Consider the following 18,019-nt stretch of genomic DNA (forward strand, 5'->3'; position numbering starts at 1 on the left):
AGGCCTGCCGGGGGGTGGGGGGCTTCTGGGCCCCGCCCCGCGCACCCCTCCCAAGCACAAGTCCTGACAGAGGCAGAGCCCAAGCAACCGACCAGCCCCAAGCGCCATAAAAGAAAATGAGGGCTGTTACCGTTTATGGGGTGTAAAGGGCTGCGGGGGGGGGCCACAACTTCGGAGGCCTGAGCGCCTTGTAGACGTGGAGGAGGGTTCAGCCTCATCTTCCCCTTTTTCTTTTCTCGCCTTCCCCCCCTCCAATCCCCCGCGATTTCTGCGAAGTTATCTGTGTTTGGGCTCGGAAAAGGGGAGCCTGGGCGCCGGGGGATGGGGCGTCCCCTCTCTCCCACCCCCACCCTGCCGCCAGGTTGGGACGCCCTCTGTTGTTGCAGACAGAAGGAACTTCAAAGAATGGGCAGTAAGGGTGTGCCATAAAGGCCGGGTCTGCGAACTGTCTGGAATTCGGCCCTTAATGAGTTTACAACTGTCCAGCCCCAATTAAGATTTTCCACCAAAGCCCTTTCATTTGTTTGCTCTGTCTGCCGCCGATAAAGCGGCTGCGGAAACAGCTCGCTTTTATGGGCACTGCCCTCTCGGCAGCGTAGATTCCGGGCTCCGTGCAGACCCCCCGGGGATAGGCCCTTGCCCAGCTTTGGGAGTGGGACGCCCGACCCGCGGCGGCTGCTGACGAAGTTCAGGCCGGGCTGCTGGGCTGCAGTGTCAAGGTGGGGCCAGCAGATGGCAGTATGGCTCCACGCAAAAGGCGCCCGCGCCGCCATCTCCCGCCGCCTTGACTCTGGGAAGTTCCTAAGATGTCGACTTGATGCAAGCTTTTCTGGAATGGGAGACCCAGATTTGAGCGAACGGTGGTCATATATTTTCGGTGCTGCTCACGCCTGGACAGAAGCCTCGCTGCGAAACAAAAAGGCACGCGGCGGGGGCTCGCCTGACCTGCACCGCTCCCGCCCCCTTCTCCCCCATCCCGGGGGCCTAGCGCTGCGGGGCTGCAGCTGTCCGGCGGCTATGGAGCAGTAGCTCCAGGCGCGGGGACCGATTTAGGGTCACCGTTCCCAGCCCAGGACAGGCCTCGGGGCATCACGACGACGCTCGGAGAACGCGACTGACCGGCGGACAGACACAAGGACTAAGGCCTACAGCCCGTGGACCTGGTGACCCCCCAGAGGGTGTGCAGAGGGCATACACGGTGGCCAAGGGTCCTGCGGCTGCCCGAGAGAGAGCCCCGAAGTCTACGCCCCGGTGCAGGGTCGGGAGAGCCAGCACCCGCAGGCGAGCCAGGATCCCCGGACTAGGCCGCCTTAAAAACGTGACAATAAAATTAGGCGGCTGAAAATTGGGCGTAAAGGCATTCTTGGTAATTGTCTGGTGTGGGTATGGCAGGATGGGGAATCCCGGGGGACAGACCAGGAACTGCTTTAGTTATTCTAAAATAAATGTGATATTTAAAATAGTTATATTAACATCCCAGCTCCAGGATAGGAGCTCACGTGGTGAAAGCCTCCCTTGTTTTCTCTCGCCGCCGAATTTCCTGAGTAGTGGAGGCACTGAGGTTACTCTGGCGTCCCCTGCTCAGGAGGCGAGGAGGAGGAAGGAGGGAACCCCAGTCCAGGCCCAGCCTATTCTCGACCCTGGGCGGGGGAACAAGCCTCAGAGCCTTCCAGGAGGCGGTACGGAGCGCGGGTGCGAGGATCAGCCCCGGGTGCAGAATGGTTTCAGAGGGAAAACGCAAAAGCAAACAGAGAACACTTCGAAGCACTCCCGAGCCCTGTGAACACACCACGCGGTGCATTTATTTGGGTTGTAATAATCTCCGCCAAGCCCACAAAATGTTTACAACCTGCATCTCCGCGCTGTACACGCTGTAAAACCGGCGACTGGGCTTTTGGCTGCCATCTCTCCTATCTCTCTCTCTCTCTCTCCATCCTTTTCTGTTTATATACACACGTCGGTATTACAGACACACGCCTTCATTATATTTCCTTATATAATACATAAAATTTCACAACCTCTGATGAAAGGGGTTTTTATAACTTCCCCAAGAGCCGCCCGTGGCCGTGTATCCAAGCCTCAGATACAAAGCTCGATTTATGTAACTACAAATAAATGGCGGAGGAGCAGATCGGTGGCGACCGCTTCTCACCACCGATCACGGAGGCTCCAGGTAGGTGCAGGCCGGTTGGGAACTCGGCTTCGTGGACTGCCAGGCGGGGCCTCTCTTGCCCTTGGCCTGCCGGTGGCTGGGAGGCGGCTCTCCCCGCTCGGCTGCCAGGGAACCGATTCCCTCTGAGCGGCGCAGACAGGACCCCGAGCCAGGCGGAGCTCCTTTGCACTTGTCAGGGATGAATCCGCCCCCGCGCCGCGACGGAGGACTGCGCACTAGGTGGAGAAGAGACGCGCAGCCCGCGAGACGGGTGCGGGTGGAGAAGTTTGCAGAAGTAAATCGCCAGCCGTCCGACTCTCGGCAGGCTCCATTCGCTGACCCAGAGCTGGGTTTACCTTCTTAGCTGGATTTAAATATTGAGGACTGTTTCGGAACGAGAAGCAGGGGAAACACACTCTGCTTGGTAGGTAGGACCCCAGCTCTAGGAGAGCGCTGAGAAAATGTCTTTAAATAAAGACAGCTCGGCTGCTTAGAAACTCGCCTTCACGTGCCTGCCCCAGGTCGAGCGTCAACGAGTATTTCTGTGAATATTATCACATATAACCCAGTGCAGGTGTCTCTGTTCAGCCAAATAAATAGAAAACCAGAAGCTCCAGAACACGCGATTCAAGAGGCCATATTGAAAGCCTGGTTTTGTCTGGCCTTTTCGTTTTAAAATCCCGCTGCAGAAGGCAAGAGGGGAGAGAGAAGCTCAGAAACGAAAGGGAGGTTTCAGCACCCGCGGGACTCGGCCCAGTTGGCTGACTTGGGCCCAGAAAGGCCAAGGCCTTGCCGGCAGTATATGGATCCTCTTTGGCCCAGGAGGAGCTTCAGCGCGTCCTGCCAGGACGGCTTGGACCTGCGCCGGACAAAACCCGGGCAGGGGTGAGCCTATGGTACAGACTCCCAGCCCTCTTGGCTGGGAACCCGTTCTTTCCTGCTCTCCCAGAAATCGCTCCCCCTCAGTCTGTCGGGTCGCCCCACGAGGGCAGGTTCTACTTTAAACGCCATCGCTGTCGGCTGCTCCAGCCACCGGACTCTAGACAGACGGCGGCGGCGGGGCCCGTTCTTTCTCTTTGCATCTTGCTCTGTGTCACCCGAGGAACAATTTATTGGTCTAAAGCTGTCTAATTCCGCCTCTTTGATCTCCTAGCCTTCTTCTTGTTTGTTTGGTCTTCCTTTAACTTTCTTAGGCTTTTATTTCCTGCCAGAAAGTAATGCTATTTGGAATATTTGGTATTTTCTTCTCTTCCAGTCTTACCCCACCATTCCCCAGCGGAGACACACCATCATCCTGGTCCTCCATAAAGGGCATCCCTGGATATTGCCGCACTATGGCCCCTGTGCCCCCAGGGGAAATCACCAGGCACCCACCTGCCCAGACAGCCCCCGCCTCCCCACTCACGCCTCAGGCAGTCCACTAGGCCAGAGCTGGGGCTCCGTTGCATCCAAGCATGAACCCTTCTGCCACCTTTTGTGCTTCTGGGACCCCCTGAGAGCGTGCGGTGAACGGGGGCGGCCTGGACCCTCTGAAAGTGATGGGAAGTGTTTTGTATACAAGGAATCAAACTCCATAATTCAGAGAATTTCCGGGGCAATTCCATTGTGAGGTCGGGTTTATGGTGTGCAATAGAGCTGAGCAGTAAAATGCGTACTGACCTGGCTGCTGGGCTTCCATCGAAGCCTGGGCAGTTTATGAGGCGTTTAGGGGAAGGGTTCGCCCCACCACCCTCTAGGGAGTGGTGGGCAGCAGGGCATTCTGCTGCTCCAACCCTGCGCAGAGGTTGGAGGCTTGGGAAGGTAAGCTCCGAGAGTTGGGGCCCTGGGTGGGAGTGAGTGAGACTACTTTAAGCTTCAGTCTTGGAAAGGTAAAGCCAGTCCTTGGAAAGGTGAAGCCGCCAGAGCTGGGTGGCCTTTTGGGAAAGGTCCCCCTATTTGTTTTTGGGGTCTCCAAAAGAAATGGAGATCTATAGTGGGCTGCAGTCCCCAGGCACCCGGGCCCGCTCTCTTCTCCAAATTGGCTCTAAAGCATGTATTGCTCGCAGGCATCCAGGCCCATGAGGAGCTAGCTGAGGCCCAGGGGTGGCCCCAGTGAAAGCTACCAGAAACCTTACAGCACCACTGGCACCTGGAAAGTGTTGGCCTGAGGTTCCAACAAGCTGGGGGAAAGAGACTTGGTTTCCCTTGAGCAAGGGGGAACCAAAGGTTGCAGGGAGGACAAAAGAGTGTCCGGCCGTTTCTTAGGCTGCCAGAGGCCAGCCAGGTGCCCAGGAGAGAACGCACAGAGCCTGCCAGGCCAGAGGTGTCCAGGAGGAGGGGGGGGTGGGTGGGAAACCTCATGTTAATAAATCTGCTGGCAAATGAGGCTCATTAATAGATAAATATTTCACTGTTTCCTTTAGGGCAGATAGTGCGCTGCTGATTAAGGAAAGGAAGCTGAAAGACCTTGACTTTATTCCAACCACATGGTTCCAGTTTGTGGTGGCTTTCTCGCTGTAGCTGAAAGCGACGCTGCGCCTGCCCCATCTGGATCAGAGTCTAAGTCGGCCTCCGGCCCACTGGACCTGGGAGGGGGGGGAGACACAGGCAAAGAGTCGATTTGCCCAGAGTCGAGACTTGCCCACCCGGCCACCGTGGGGCGGGCGGGTACTCGGAGTGCGGAGACCCTCCCTGGGCTGCGTCAATGGGCAGAAAGAGGGGCAGGGAGGACACGCAGGCTTGGTCCAGCGTTCGGTAATAAGCAAGAGGGGACTGCGCCCGGCCGGCTCCGCGCGACCTCTGCAGGCCAGGGGTCCAGGTTGGCGGCGGGTTGAGCGCCCGCGCGGAGCCTCAAGAGTCCTTTTCCAGCAGGACGCGCCAGGCCGGCCAGGCGCGGGCAGATTCGTTGGCCACATATTTGAGCCTCTTCCCCTTCCATTCTAGGCTGCCGCGGGCCCCGCGAAGCGAGACCACCTGTGAGGGCTGCTGAGATTGGCGGAGGCGATCATGTGGGCGGTCACGTGCTGCGGCGACCTCCGTCCAAAAGAAAATGGGGTTTGGTGTAAATCTGGGGGTGTAATGTTATCATATATCACGCTACCTCGTAAAACCGACACTGAAAGCTGCCGGACAACAAATCACAGGTCAAAATTATGAGTTCTTCGTATTATGTGAACGCGCTTTTTAGCAAATATACTGCGGGGGCTTCTCTATTCCAAAATGCCGAGCCGACTTCTTGCTCCTTTGCGCCCAGCTCGCAGAGAAGCGGCTACGGGGCGGGCGCTGGCGCCTTCCCTTCGACCGTACCGGGCTTGTACAATGTCAACAGCCCCCTCTATCAGAGCCCCTTCGCCTCCGGCTACGGCCTGGGTGCCGACGCCTACGGCAACCTGCCCTGCGCCTCCTACGACCAAAACATCCCGGGACTCTGCAGTGACCTTGCCAAAGGCGCCTGCGACAAGGCAGACGAAGGCGCGCTGCACGGCCCGGCCGAGGCCAATTTCCGCATCTATCCCTGGATGCGGTCTTCAGGTAGGCGCAGCCGCTAGGCGGGCCGGGTGGGCGCGCGGACTGGGAGCTGGGAGCACAGGGCTGGGAGCGCGGGGCTGGGAGCGCGGAGCACGGGGCTCGGAGCGCGGAGCGCGGAGCAAGGCGGCTGCAAGCCGGCGGCCCCGTGACTCTTGGCGGCTCTGCCTTTCTGGTTTTAATTAGAGCCAAGGCGCCATAGCGTGGAGAGCTCATAGCATTGTATGTAAATGAGGCTCATAAAACTTTTTATTGCCCAGTTAATGGATTAGATCCTCGTAAATTTATTTAACTCCATTTGCCTTGGAATTTAAACACTAAGTTTGTTCGCTATTCTCTTCTCTCTCTCTTTCTCCCTCCCTTTCTTCTCTCTCCCTTCCTCCTCCTTTTCCTTTCAGCCAGGCTTTTTTTTTTCTCAAAAGCAGGGAGAGCCAAACCCTTTAGGGTCCCTCACACGCCCCTGTGCCAGGGGCCATTTAAAGGCGGGGATGGGTGTGTGGGAGTGGAGACAGAGAGCCGGAGTGCCCTAGGAAGGTCCGGGGTTGGGGGCGCGGGCTGCTGGGGAGGGAAGGCGCCCCTGGAGTGCTGGCCGCCGGAGAAGGTCTCCCTTTTGCCTAGCTAGGCGGGGAAGCGGCCCGGCTCGCCTTTGAATGGCAAAAGCGCAGCATCTCCCACTTGCCCACACTCTATATTTACAATTTCTCTTTGTCAGGGGGAAGCAGGACATTGTGGAAGCCTAGCCGGCTGGAAAGGGCGGTTGTAAAGTTGGGATTCTGCGCCTTCCCTCCTCAAAGAGCTGCCTGCGCGTCTCGCACCGCAGTCGGGGTCTTCAGCTAACACTCCCGCTCCTTCCGCAGCTCAGTTTGGGGGCGCGGGGCGGAGGGGGACTCCCGCCTAGGTCAGGGCCGGGAGGAAGGTGCGCGCTCTGGGATGGCGGCCTGGCTAATGCACTGTCCTGTCTGTGTCCCTGTCGGTTGTCTGTCCGTGTGTCCATGTGTCTGTATGTCTGCTCGCAGGGCCGGACCGAAAGCGGGGCCGCCAGACCTACACACGCTACCAGACGCTGGAGCTGGAGAAGGAGTTCCACTTCAACCGCTACCTGACGCGGCGCCGCCGCATCGAGATCGCCCACGCGCTGTGCCTCACCGAGCGCCAGATCAAGATCTGGTTCCAGAACCGCCGCATGAAGTGGAAAAAGGAGCATAAGGATGAGGCTCCGGCCGCTTCCGCCGCCCCCGAGGGTGCCGTGCCCGCCGCCGCTGCAGCCGCCACCGCCGACAAGGCCGACGACGAGGACGACGATGAGGACGACGAGGAGGAGCAGGAGGAGGAGGAGGAGGAGGAAGAGGAGGAGGAATGAGGGCTGGAGCCAGGGCCCTGGCTGCACCAGACAGTCGGGAAGTGTCTTTAGAGACTGATTTTATTTACAAAAGTGGAAAAAAATAAAAAGAAAATGTTAAAAAAAAAACAACCCAGTCCCCAACCTGCACCCAATCTACCCCATTACCCGCTCCAGCTCCCAGGTTATTTGGACTGAGCAGCCACCTAGACTGGGTCCCCTTGGGGATCCCCTCTGCCTTCGAGGACCACTCCTCAACAGACACCCCCAACCCCAGTCCCGCCAGCTTTGCTCTGGCACGGTTAAAATACTACCTAGCACAGGCCTCGGGGAGAGGCACCCCCAAACTACCTATGGGCCCAGCCCCAGAGGGCCTCCACTCCTAGGAAGCCCAGACATGTCCCAACACTGTCAGACACCCAACATCTCCGCCATACCCGCAAGGACCTGACTCTCAGTACTACCTACTCGCCCCAAACTACCTATTTTGTGCGGGCTGGCTCGCCTGCTACCTAGTGCCGAACCCTCCCCCCTCCACGGCCAGGCCTCTGCTGCTTCCGGCTAGCAGCCTTTGGGGTCTCTGAGGCTGTGCTGAGAAGGCACTGGGGTCCGGGGACCAGGGCATTGGCTTCTATTTAAATGGAAAAATAATATATTTATTCCAAAGCATTCTAAGTGCTGCAATCTAGAATCCCTCCTTCTTTGACCTGGGCACCCCATGTTCAGGCCCATCACCCCCTATTTCTGGAAGGGAGCATTCCCAAGCTAGCTGAAGGCCTCTGGGTTCGCAGAGATGCTCCCAGCCTCCTGCTCCTCCCCTGGCCCTTGTGTCCTGCTGTCCAGCCGTGTTGAATATGTACACCCTGACTTTTCCTACAATGGCAAATATTGTATATTTGAACAAGATTTTTTTTTTGTCATTTATATAGTCTTGGAGCTCATTTGTAAGGCAATGTCCTGACTTGGGAAGGATGTGTTAATGGGGTGACTTTGTAGCATGGTGTGTTGTCTTGACCTAACTCTATAGCGTGTGGGGAGGGCAGCCCTCCCCAGTGCCCTCCATCTCCTGTGTTGTCCTGTGTCCCCCTCATCCCTCTTGGCTCTAGCCTGGGCTTGCAGGAACAGGAGGGTACACTTCCTGTCTTGCCCAGTTAACAGTGTTTTATGTAACAGAAAAATAAAGATGCTCGATGACAAAGAAATGTGGACCGCTTTATCTAGGGGGGAGGGGCCCTGGGGAAGAGAGGGTGAGCATGAGTGGAGAGCAAGCCCTGGCTGTGTCTGTGTGGCCAAAGGGGCTTTGGGACAGCAAAAATGGAGGAAAGAATAGGGTCCAAGTGCTGGGTGTCACGTATTGGTGTATACACGTTGAATCCTTTTTCATGTGGACTTTTTATGTGTAGATTCATATAGGTGTGTGTACCTCTTTTTGTATGTGTATTTCTGTGTATTTTTGAGTCCATAATTCTATGTATTTCTTTGTCCATAATTGAGTGCAGGTGTTTTTGTGTGTAAACAATTGCAGGTATTTCGTGTCCATAATTGTGTGCATGCGTTTCTGTGTGTCCATAATAGATTATGTGCATTTCTCTGTGTGGAGATTTTTGTCCGGTTTGCATGTGTGTACAAACATCTTCCAGATCCCTTGAAAACGGAATCTTCGATCGATACATTATATTCTATGAACCTCCCCAAAAACCTCTATAAATTCCATGAGAGAATCCCAAATCCACCCTTTCCTATAAGGCTATAGGGTGGGCTTGGAAAGGGGTATTACCCTGCGATTGATTCCGAATTTTCCACGAGCCCTGAACCCGACCCCGGGATAGGACGCGGGATTCAGGGCCTCTGATGCAGACCCCAACCCCACATTCAGGCAAAGCGAGGGCGCCCCAGGACCCAGCACTGAAGCTGAGGGGTATGGGAAGGGGCAGGGGCCGCAAATCCGGCTGCGAAACTTTGGCGCTGGCGTCTGGATGCGAAGGATGAGGGGATGGGGAAGGGGCGAGGGGTGGTGGGGACAGCGCAGAACAGGGTGAGCTCGGCGGGCGAAGACCTCGACTCCTGTCTCCTGCTTGGGTTGGGCCCACTTCTTATTACTCTTAATAAACCCCGGCCCAACTGGGTCTGTAAAACCTGAGGCCCCAAGTCGGGGCGGCCTCGGTGGTAAGATGGCGCCGGTGTAAGAGCTGCCTCCTCTTAGTGATGGGGAAAGGGTCATAAATCCGTTGTTGTTTATGAAAATTTACAACTTTGCAATACAACTTTATGAGTTGTTCGGCCCTTCCATTGGCCGCTGTCGGTCATGTGGATGGGAACCGTGAACATGAACTTTTTTATAATTTCCCTTGCGAGAATAGAGCCGCATTCTTTTGCTCCGCTCCGTCCTGCCTGCTTCGGCGCTCTGCCTTCTAGCCCGGCTCGGCTGTGCTTTGTCCGGCGATGGCGAGCGAGACGAGGCCCCGGCCTGGCCCGGCCCGGCCGCTCCCGCTGGAGGTGGGGCTCGTCCAGTTCCCGGCGCCGCTGCGGCCGCTTTGCAACTCGCAACCTGGCTGATTTCCTGCGTCCTCTAGCACCAGGAAGGAGGACAATTCGTCTCCCTGGGCTGCCCAAGCGACAGCTGTCAGAGGGGCAGGAGCTTCTGGGAACCGCCATCTGAAGGTGAGACATGTGGGGAGACAGGAGCAAAGGTTGTGAGACGGTAGCCGGCGCCGGCGGCAGTGGGAGAGGGCACCCAGGGCGGCTCTGAAGAGGGGCAGACTCACCCTCACCCACCCACTCGCCCGTTCACACACGCGCCCCCATCGCACACTACAGCCCGCACTCGCCAACACACACACACACACACACACACACACACTCACACACACCCTCCCTCCCTCTCCTCTTTCGGGCTCACCGTGGCAGTGAATGCTTGCTTTCCTTCTGTGGCACAGCGCCCTGGCACGGGGCAGGAACACTGAGCTCTTCTTTCTCCCCTTCCCCGGCGACCTCGCAGAGCCCAAAAGGAAGTGGCCCTGCACCCTGCGTTCCCTGCCAGCCTCCCGGGTTTGGATTTTTTTTTTTTTATGACCCAATTGGCAGGATTGAATCCCCCAATAACTGGAGACAGTTCCCGACCTGGGAAGGTGGTAAGAGGGGAGGGCAAAGTGAATTCATCGACAGGGGGTTTATCAGCATCAACACAGCACCTTCTATTCCGTGGGAACTGGTTTCTGGAGAGAAAGGTAGACTGAGGGAAAAAAACAAACAAAAACTTACTAATTCAGCCAGGGTCCTCTCCTGAGTGCCTGCTTCCCTTCACGCGGTTTTCCGATGAGAGAGGTGTCTGAAGCGCGGGGAGAGGGAATAGGTTCGTGGGTGGAATTCTGTGTTGGGGGAGAGGATGGGGTTAATTGGCTGGGTGTTGCTTGGCGGGAAGTTTCGGTGCAGAGGATGTGGTGGTGTTATTGCGAGTGGCAGGGACCCGCAGTCAAGGTTGAAGGAAGGACGCAAACCGAGTCTGGGCGATAGGGGACCGTCCTCCCAGCCACAAACACCTCGGCGCAGCGGGCTGGCTGGCGACCGCGCTGCCCATCTCCGAGAGCCGGGGGAGGATTGTGCAGCCGACCGGGAGGAGGCGGGGAGGGCGCCGCGGGCGTGGGCTTGACGAAGCGCGATGGCACAGACCCAACCTGACCTGGGTGTACCTCGACCAGATTTGTCCCGGGAGCTTCCTGGGACAGCGACCAGAAATGATCCTGAGGTTCTGGGCTCGAGTTCTTTTTGTTTGCTTTTTGGTTTTGGTTGTTGTTGTTTCCACCTTAAGATGATGCCTTGGTATGCACTCTACAATTAAGAAGGGCCTGTGGACGTCGGGGACGTCCACCCGCGCTGGGGGGGGGGGTGCGCTGGGGCGGATAAAGCGGCGCATTTGCATCGCGGGGCCGTGGGCTGCCTGACTGAGGCTGCCGCGAGCAGATTATTTATTGCGACCGCGCCGGGCGCTCGCTGCTGCCACGCTGTGGCCATCGCCGGAACCGACGCCAGCCGCAGCCCCGCGTCGTGCAGCCTGGCGCGACTGCTGCGCGGGCCCTTCAGAGGTTCCCAAGCAGCCCGAGGAGAGGGGGGCGAGGGAGGACCTCAGGGGCGGCCTCCCAGGGCCTGACTGGCCGGGAACCTCCCCCGCCTTGGCCACCCCTGACCGGAGCTGGACGCCCGACTAGACTCGAGTCCTGCCGCCAGCCCAGCACCATGGAGACTGGTTGCACAGGCCGCCTGGCACGTCATGGCTGCTTCTCTCCAAACTGCGCGTCCCAAGGCGCCCCGGGGGCGCACACTGGTTCGGGAAACGAGCCCGCTGTGGGATTTTGAAATCGGAGATAGCACTCGTAGTCCTGAGGCCTGCAGGCCTGGCTGGCCCTGAGGAGGATTGGCTATGGCAAGGAAGGCGGGCTTTGGCTCCAAGCGAAGGCCTGTGACAGGCAGAGGCCGCACCTGTGTGCTATGGGCTCTGGCCTGGGCTAGCGATCCCGGCGGACGCAGTGGCCTTCAAGGAACCCCCCAGCAGGCCTCTCTCCAGACCGGCGGAGGTCGAGGAGCTCAGTGGGCAGCCCCAGAAAAGGGCGAATGGTGAGGCTCTGCTCGCTCGCCATCCCATCCCCCTCGAAGAGCAGCTGAAAGGTGAGTGGACTTTCTATGTGGCTTTGACCTAGAAAAGAGCCCTGGTGGCCATTCTCACCATCCCAGGAGAGGCTCCCTCCAGCGTCTGGGGCTTCTATTCTTGCATGAATGGCGCTCTCTCTCCATATATATACATATATACATATATATACACACACATATATATGTATGTGTATATATATATATATATATATATATATATATATATACATACACATATATATATATATGCACCTAATGCTGGTTGGAGAAATAAACTGGGCAGCTGTCAACGTGATATGTACCAGCCTTGGCTAACACGTAGAGATTTCAGTTTAATATATTTTTTCCATCTTAGTTTCTATAGAAGCTAGAAATATACTGTTTTTTTGACTCTTAGCTGAGAAATCAAATTCTTTCGTTGACTGGGACAATGATTAAATCGAGAATCCGGGTCAAACCATAACAAATACTAATAACAGTAGTAAACTGCCACCAGCCCCAACACCGTGTGGGACCTGGAGGAATGAAGCAGAAATTATGAATGTAAACATTTATCAACATCTCCAAATGATTATTTTCATCTTACATGATAATAACTTGCTTGAAATCACCATCATCTGATGGTCTTGTTAAAGAAACAACAACTCAAACATGATTTTCTTCTAACACAACTTTTTAAAAAATCCCTTTTTAATTTTTGACTCTTGAGTTTTCATTTTCACCTATCAGATCCTTTCCCTAAAGAAATTCGAGGACAATTTAAAATTATATCCTTTCCTGCCAGGCCCTTATTTATATATGCAAAGAAGAAACTTTCCCAGCTTCGATTGACTGGGTCACAGTCAGAAGGCTTCTGGGTGCAGCCCCCATTGGGTGGGCAGCAGCCGATTTCGAGGATGCACCATAGTCTCTGGGGAGGCCAGTCATAGCCCAGTCCTTTCCCAATGTTTTCTCCTTGGGGGAAGTGAGGGGAGAAATCGAAAAGCAAGGAAGAGATTAAGGAAGTCGTTGCCAGATTCCTAGGGGGGCCTTGCCACACACCCCCAAGTCCTGAACCCCATCAGCCTGCATTCACCAGTTTTACAGATCTTATAAACACCCTCTGGATATTCAACCAAATCATATAAATAAATCGTTCTTCAAGCTCCACAGAACTGAGCATTTTAAAGCTAATTCAAGGGGTTTTACAAGCCTAACAAATACAGTTGTAAAAATGCCATTGAAAAGATATCACATTTACAAAATGAGATTGATCCATGTGCTATAAAAGTCAACTATCTCAAAGGAACACCTCTCAGGCAAGAGAGCACAGCCCAGGACAGTATTTTCCTGTCCTGTTTGGAGAAGGCCAGGCCTGGGGCTGCAGTAAAAGCAATTCAGAGAATTTCTGGGGCTGGTGAGACAAACTGTTTCTGGTTCTGGAGCAACTGTGGGTGGCAGGTCCCCCAAAATGTCCCAGAAAAGGCAGGAAAGGGGACATCCCAGGACAGTGTCCATGGACAGGCGACTCAGAAACCAAGCACATCCATCATTCCCGCGGCCTTGGGCCCGCAGAGCTGCCCTCTATGCCCGGCTGGGCCAGGGACCCTGGGTCACCAGCACCTCTGAAATGAGGACAGAGATTCCACATCTGGATCTGTCTCATCTCTGAGCTATCAGGGTGGCGGAGGGAGAGTCTGGCGAGTTGGGCTTGGGCAAGGGGAGCAGGTCCCAGGGCTGGATTCGGAGCTCAGTCTCACAACTACTCCTCTGTAGGTCCCTTTCTTGTTGAAACCAGTGGTTTCTGCCCTCTCGGTTCCTGGGTTCAGAGGCAGCAGGAGCGGGGCTCACAGCTTGTGAGGGCTGCTTTGAGGCCAGGCAATCGCTGGCCATTGGAAGGAGGCCCCTCGAGACTCAAAGGAGATGTGTTGTATGTGGGAGTAGGGGGCGGGGGGGGGGGGGAAGAGACTAGCCTCGTCCTGGTCCTGGTCAGCTCGAGGTGAGCCTTTCCCCTTGGCGGCGAGGCCCAGGCCCTAGGTGGGAGTGGGGAAGGAGAGGAGGAGGTGATGCCCCAATTCCTAAGGCGCAGGAGTGAAGGCCTGGTTTCTCAGAGCCCTTCTCCAGCTCCGGAGCCCGCACCCACGGGTAGGGGAGTGCAGGGGGAGGGGCAAACTCAGGTCCCTGCCGGGAGGGCAGGCCGGCCCGGAGCAAAGACATCCTCGTCACCGCCCCTCCCTGAGCGAGGCTGTCAGGTTTCCTGTTTGGAGAGAAAACCCAGCAAAATCCAACAAGGCAAAAGGGTGGGGTTGGGGGGGATAGAAAGAGCGGGCCTGGCCAGGTCTTTGCATCAGCCCGGACGCGGGTGCCCCTACCCCGGCCCGAGCCGCACGCCCCTGCCCAGGCCTCGCCCGCCACGGGCTTTCGGGAAGAGAGCCGGGCCGGCTGGCTGTGCGCGCCCATTAATCTGCCGGGCGGGCGGCGGCGGGCGGGCGGGCTGGGGGCTGTTTGTAACTTTGCTGCCTCGGTCGCCGCGGTCCCCGGGGAGCGGGCTCCGGCGCTCGCTCCCATTGGCCGCCGCCGCGTCAGCTGGTGCGATTTGCTGCTGTCGCTTTTGGCGTTCGGCCATCCAGAAACAAACCAGTTCGATGACTACTAATAGTTATAGCCAGATGTACTAATACACAACAAATCACAGTCCTGCAGAGGGGCGCGCAAATGAGTTCCTATTTTGTGAATCCCACTTTCCCCGGGAGCCTGCCCAGCGGCCAGGACTCCTTCTTGGGCCAGCTGCCCCTCTACCCGGCCGGCTATGACGCGCTGAGGCCCTTCCCGGCCTCGTACGGGGCGTCGAGCCTCCCGGACAAGACGTACACCTCACCTTGTTTCTACCAACAGTCCAACTCGGTCCTGGCCTGCAACCGGGCGTCCTACGAGTACGGGGCCTCATGTTTCTATTCTGATAAGGACCTCAGTGGCGCCTCGCCCTCGGGCAGTGGCAAGCAAAGGGGCCCCGGGGACTACCTGCACTTTTCTCCCGAGCAGCAGTACAAACCCGACAGCAGCAGCGTGCCGGGCAAAGCCCTCCATGACGAAGGCACCGACCGGAAGTACACGAGTCCTGTTTACCCCTGGATGCAGCGGATGAACTCCTGCGCGGGTAAGGTGTTTCCCTGCAGCCCCTCAAGAGAGTGGAGGGAGAGGGGGAAGGAGGCAGGGAAAGAAAGAAGGAAGGAGGAGACAGAGAGAGTAGAAAGAGGAAATAGAAAGAAAGGAGGAAAGAATGAACAAAGTTTCTTTGGGTTTTTTAAAAAAATAAAAAAATCCAACCCATTCCCAATGGGACAATCAAGCTGTGGCAGCATGAAGGCAGGGCACTAGTGTCCATGTAAGGTGACAACTTAGGGAGCATGGGGGGGGGGTCACTGCCATGCTATGTGAGACCCAGTGACAGGGGCAACCTGAAGAGAGAGTAAGGCTGGATGGGAGAGAGCGCCTGCCCACACTGCACCCTGGTAACACCCTGCTCAGATCCCCAAGCCGTGATGGCCTTCTGCACCCATCCTGAGAACTCCCCTTTCCCTCCCAACCCCCTCACCTTTCTGCCCTTCAGAAACCCATCTAGATAAAGGCCCTCATTTGGCCCCTTGCAGTGTCTCCCCAAAGCCTTGGAGGGCCACATCCCCAGCCTCAGGATTTTTCCTCTCTCTCCTCCCTCCCCTCCTCCCCCTTCCACTCAACTGTTCACTCACAGCCAACTTCTGCCTCCTTCTGAGGCCCTGCCTGTGTCTCATACACCCAGCTTTGGGGGAGCCCCCCACCCATGGGTTCCTTTGGCACCAGAACAGATAGCCCATCACAGTCCTACATTCCAGAAACCCCAGATGGCCCATAGCTCCATCTCTTTGCTCCTGGTTTCCAAAAAAATCTACAGGGAATCCTTGGAGGAGGACAGAGGCTAATGCGGATTTTTTAACTTAACAGTCTTTTGCTTTAAAATCCACTTGTGTTTTCAAGAGCTCTGCGTTTCTCAGAAGGGCCATACAATTGGAAGGCATTTGCAAAGATTTGAGAGGGCTCACCATTTAAAAATTTTTTAAAAAGCATGTTGTGTCCTGACATGGCTGACCAAAGTAACATCTTCACAGAGGTCCGTGTGTGAATTTGGAGTGTCTACCCTACTCACAGGGTTCCATACCCACCATTCCCAGACACACACACTGTACTCCCACAAAACAGGCTTAGGTACCCCGATTTAAGAATGCTGTTCTATTCTTTTGCTTGTAATTTTTTTTACAGAGCAGATTTTTCAAAAACAATAATTTCCCACCCCAAGTCGTTTTAGGTGGAACACGTCTCGCTTGGTATGAAATAATCTTCTCCCATCCAGCCCGCTTTCGGTCCCAGACATAGTGGGAGACGCGGGTGGTTTCCAGCCCGGAGGCCGGGGCGTGGGGCCTGGGGCGCGGGGCTGACTGGTCAGGCTGCCCGGATCCTGGCTTACCGGCGCCCGGCCATTTCTGCCCGCAGGTGCTGTGTACGGGAGTCACGGGCGCCGAGGCCGCCAGACCTACACGCGCTACCAGACGCTGGAGCTGGAGAAGGAGTTCCACTTCAACCGCTACCTGACGCGGCGCCGCCGCATCGAGATCGCCAACGCGCTCTGCCTCACCGAGCGCCAGATCAAGATCTGGTTCCAGAACCGCCGCATGAAGTGGAAAAAGGAAAATAAACTCATCAATTCCACACAACCCAGCGGGGAGGACGCTGAGGCAAAAGCGGGCGAGTAGACGCCTGGGCAGGGACCAGGCCCGCGCCGCAACCTCCCTCGGCTTGCCCCCTCGCCTTCTCCTACTCCCCAACTTTTCTTCCCTCCTGCTCCCATCCGGGGGGCTTTCGCAGCTTCAGGGGAGCCCGGCGCTTTGCAAACGTCTGAGCATTTATTTCTTACAAGAAAAAAAAAAAAAAAACTCACACACAGCCAATCCCAGCAGTAGAGCGAGGCGCACTGCACACGCAATCCCGCTCTCCAAGCCTGCCCAAGCCCGCTCCGGGTCTCAGGGCGCGCCCCAATCGGTCCCCAGCTCTTGTGTTAGCGCCTCTGCACGCCCCTGAGCTCGGGTCCGGGGTTGCTGGAGAGGAAAGAACCGGGGGCCGAGCCCCCTTTGGTGTCTGGGCGTTTCCGCCTCGGTTCCTCACCACCAAGTCCCGGAGGGCATCACCAAATCAACTCCGGCCACTGGGAAGAGGGAGCCTAAATTCTGGGGCCCCAGCTCTGCCGAGGCCTCCCAGGCCGCCCCCAGAAAGGAAGAAGCGCGAGGAACAAAGGGGGCCCGAGAGAGCCTTGTCTCTCGGCCCGGCGCGCAACCGTCCTTGGAAGAGAAGCAGCCTCAGCACAGCCGAGCCAACCTGGGCGCGGGTGGAATTTTACAGCCCTGGGAACGACTGGGCTCCCCGAGCTCCGGATTCCGGCTCCCCGCCTCCAACAGGGCCGGCGCTACCACTACAACAGCTTTCAGGACCTAAGGAGGCGGCCCAGGGCTATGGGAGCGGCAAGAGTCCTGGTTTCCAAATGTGCCAGGGGCGCCTGAGACGCCTGGCCTCTCCAGCGGGGACACCTCCCCCCACACCCAACTTTAGGCTATATTTGTGATTTACTTTCGTCTTTCAGAACCCAGGAAGATAACTACGGAGGTACTAGGCACTGCCACAAAATGCTTTCATTAGCGTCCTCATTTTACTTCTGGAGGTCTAAGCAAGACCCTAATAACTCGGCCCACGAATCCCCAGGCCCCAAGCAGCTTCTGTGGCTGCGGGGAGCTTGGGCCCACTCGCTGGGTTCACCGAGAACCCTCCGACTTGGGGCCCGGTTGGCTCGAGGAAAGTGACCCGGTGGTGAAGACTCTCCAGGCTGGATACTTATAGCAAATCAAATAGCAAACTAATGACACGAAAACCATATTTACACGAAAGAAAAATCGACTCCGACTATAAAAGTGTATGGAATTTGACCTCGCCTCGGAGAAACGCTACACAAAAAGCTATCTTTAATAGACGCGTGTCATTTAAGAGCGGCAGGGACACCGTCCCTCATGCGCTCGCAAAAACAGAGCCGTAATTGTAGCTGCTGCTGCGGGTAGGATTTATTTCTCCAATTGGCTAAATGGCCTCCCCCCCTTCCCCGAAGGTGATATCTGTATTTTCAAATTTCAGAGCTGCCGGCACGACGGTCAGAACCGACCCCAACCTCGACACAAAAATAAGAGGGGCTGCACAGCAGGGAAATAAAGTTGTAAATAAAATCCAAGTCACCATCTCCCTTCAGTCCTCTGCATCCTCGCCGGGCACGCGATCGGCAGCTGACGGCCTCACAATTGGTACATCCTAACGGAACTGCGAGGGAA

The 18,019-nt window shown here is 56.4% G+C and overlaps 3 protein-coding genes and 2 long non-coding RNA genes across 13 annotated transcripts in view; 3 read left to right on the forward strand and 2 right to left on the reverse strand.

Moving 5' to 3' along the window:
• Window positions 1-1,775: 1,775 nt before the first annotated feature.
• Window positions 1,776-3,714, reverse strand: LOC132371938 (uncharacterized). The gene is made up of 2 exons (XR_009505020.1): window positions 3,558-3,714; window positions 1,776-2,835 (listed from the first exon to the last, which is right to left on the reverse strand). It is a non-coding gene; the product is annotated as an uncharacterized LOC132371938 (long non-coding RNA).
• On the forward strand, window positions 2,978-8,197 carry HOXA7 (homeobox A7). 2 transcript variants are annotated; one of them, XM_059933738.1, is made up of 3 exons: window positions 2,978-3,037; window positions 5,075-5,662; window positions 6,673-8,197. In XM_059933738.1, the coding sequence occupies exons 2-3, from the start codon at window positions 5,284-5,286 to the stop codon at window positions 7,014-7,016; spliced, it is 723 nt and encodes a 240-aa protein (XP_059789721.1). In that variant the 5' UTR covers window positions 2,978-3,037; window positions 5,075-5,283; the 3' UTR covers window positions 7,017-8,197. The 2 variants fall into 2 exon arrangements, with proteins under 2 accessions (XP_059789721.1, XP_059789720.1); XM_059933737.1 differs by lacking the exon at window positions 2,978-3,037 and adding an exon at window positions 3,868-3,952.
• A 1,009-nt stretch (window positions 8,198-9,206) lies between these two features.
• LOC132371937 (uncharacterized) lies at window positions 9,207-10,792 on the reverse strand. Its single transcript, XR_009505019.1, has 2 exons — window positions 9,895-10,792; window positions 9,207-9,650 (listed from the first exon to the last, which is right to left on the reverse strand). It is a non-coding gene; the product is annotated as an uncharacterized LOC132371937 (long non-coding RNA).
• The window catches only part of HOXA3 (homeobox A3), a 45,020-nt gene continuing 36,566 nt past the window's right edge, over window positions 9,566-18,019 (forward strand). For 6 of the 7 annotated variants that reach the window (XM_059933721.1, XM_059933724.1, XM_059933723.1 and 3 more), the window contains exon 1: window positions 9,651-11,657. The gene's annotated coding sequence lies outside the window, so the exon portion shown is untranslated. Of the gene's footprint in view, window positions 11,658-18,019 lie in introns of all 7 variants that reach the window. The other variant, XM_059933727.1, reaches the window with a different exon arrangement.
• Window positions 11,651-17,931, forward strand: HOXA6 (homeobox A6). 2 transcript variants are annotated; one of them, XM_059933735.1, is made up of 3 exons: window positions 11,651-14,775; window positions 16,146-16,397; window positions 17,829-17,931. In XM_059933735.1, the coding sequence occupies exons 1-3, from the start codon at window positions 14,334-14,336 to the stop codon at window positions 17,876-17,878; spliced, it is 744 nt and encodes a 247-aa protein (XP_059789718.1). In that variant the 5' UTR covers window positions 11,651-14,333; the 3' UTR covers window positions 17,879-17,931. The 2 variants fall into 2 exon arrangements, with proteins under 2 accessions (XP_059789718.1, XP_059789719.1); XM_059933736.1 differs by having other exon boundaries at window positions 16,146-17,931.

The sequence above is a fragment of the Balaenoptera ricei genome, chromosome 9 (assembly GCF_028023285.1).
Source record: "Balaenoptera ricei isolate mBalRic1 chromosome 9, mBalRic1.hap2, whole genome shotgun sequence".
Lineage (NCBI taxonomy): Eukaryota > Metazoa > Chordata > Mammalia > Artiodactyla > Balaenopteridae > Balaenoptera > Balaenoptera ricei.

What these genes read in the sequence shown, in the direction of transcription:
- HOXA7 (XM_059933738.1), top strand. Translation starts at nt 5,284, where the DNA reads ATGAGTTCTTCGTATTATGTGAACGCGCTTTTTAGCAAATATACTGCG. An exon ending in TCCCTGGATGCGGTCTTCAG is followed by an intron (nt 5,663 to 6,672) that starts GTAGGCGCAGCC and finishes GTCTGCTCGCAG; the next exon opens with GGCCGGACCGAAAGCGGGGC.
- HOXA6 (XM_059933735.1), top strand. Translation starts at nt 14,334, where the DNA reads ATGAGTTCCTATTTTGTGAATCCCACTTTCCCCGGGAGCCTGCCCAGC. An exon ending in GCGGATGAACTCCTGCGCGG is followed by an intron (nt 14,776 to 16,145) that starts GTAAGGTGTTTC and finishes TTCTGCCCGCAG; the next exon opens with GTGCTGTGTACGGGAGTCAC. An exon ending in GGACGCTGAGGCAAAAGCGG is followed by an intron (nt 16,398 to 17,828) that starts GCGAGTAGACGC and finishes TTCAAATTTCAG; the next exon opens with AGCTGCCGGCACGACGGTCA.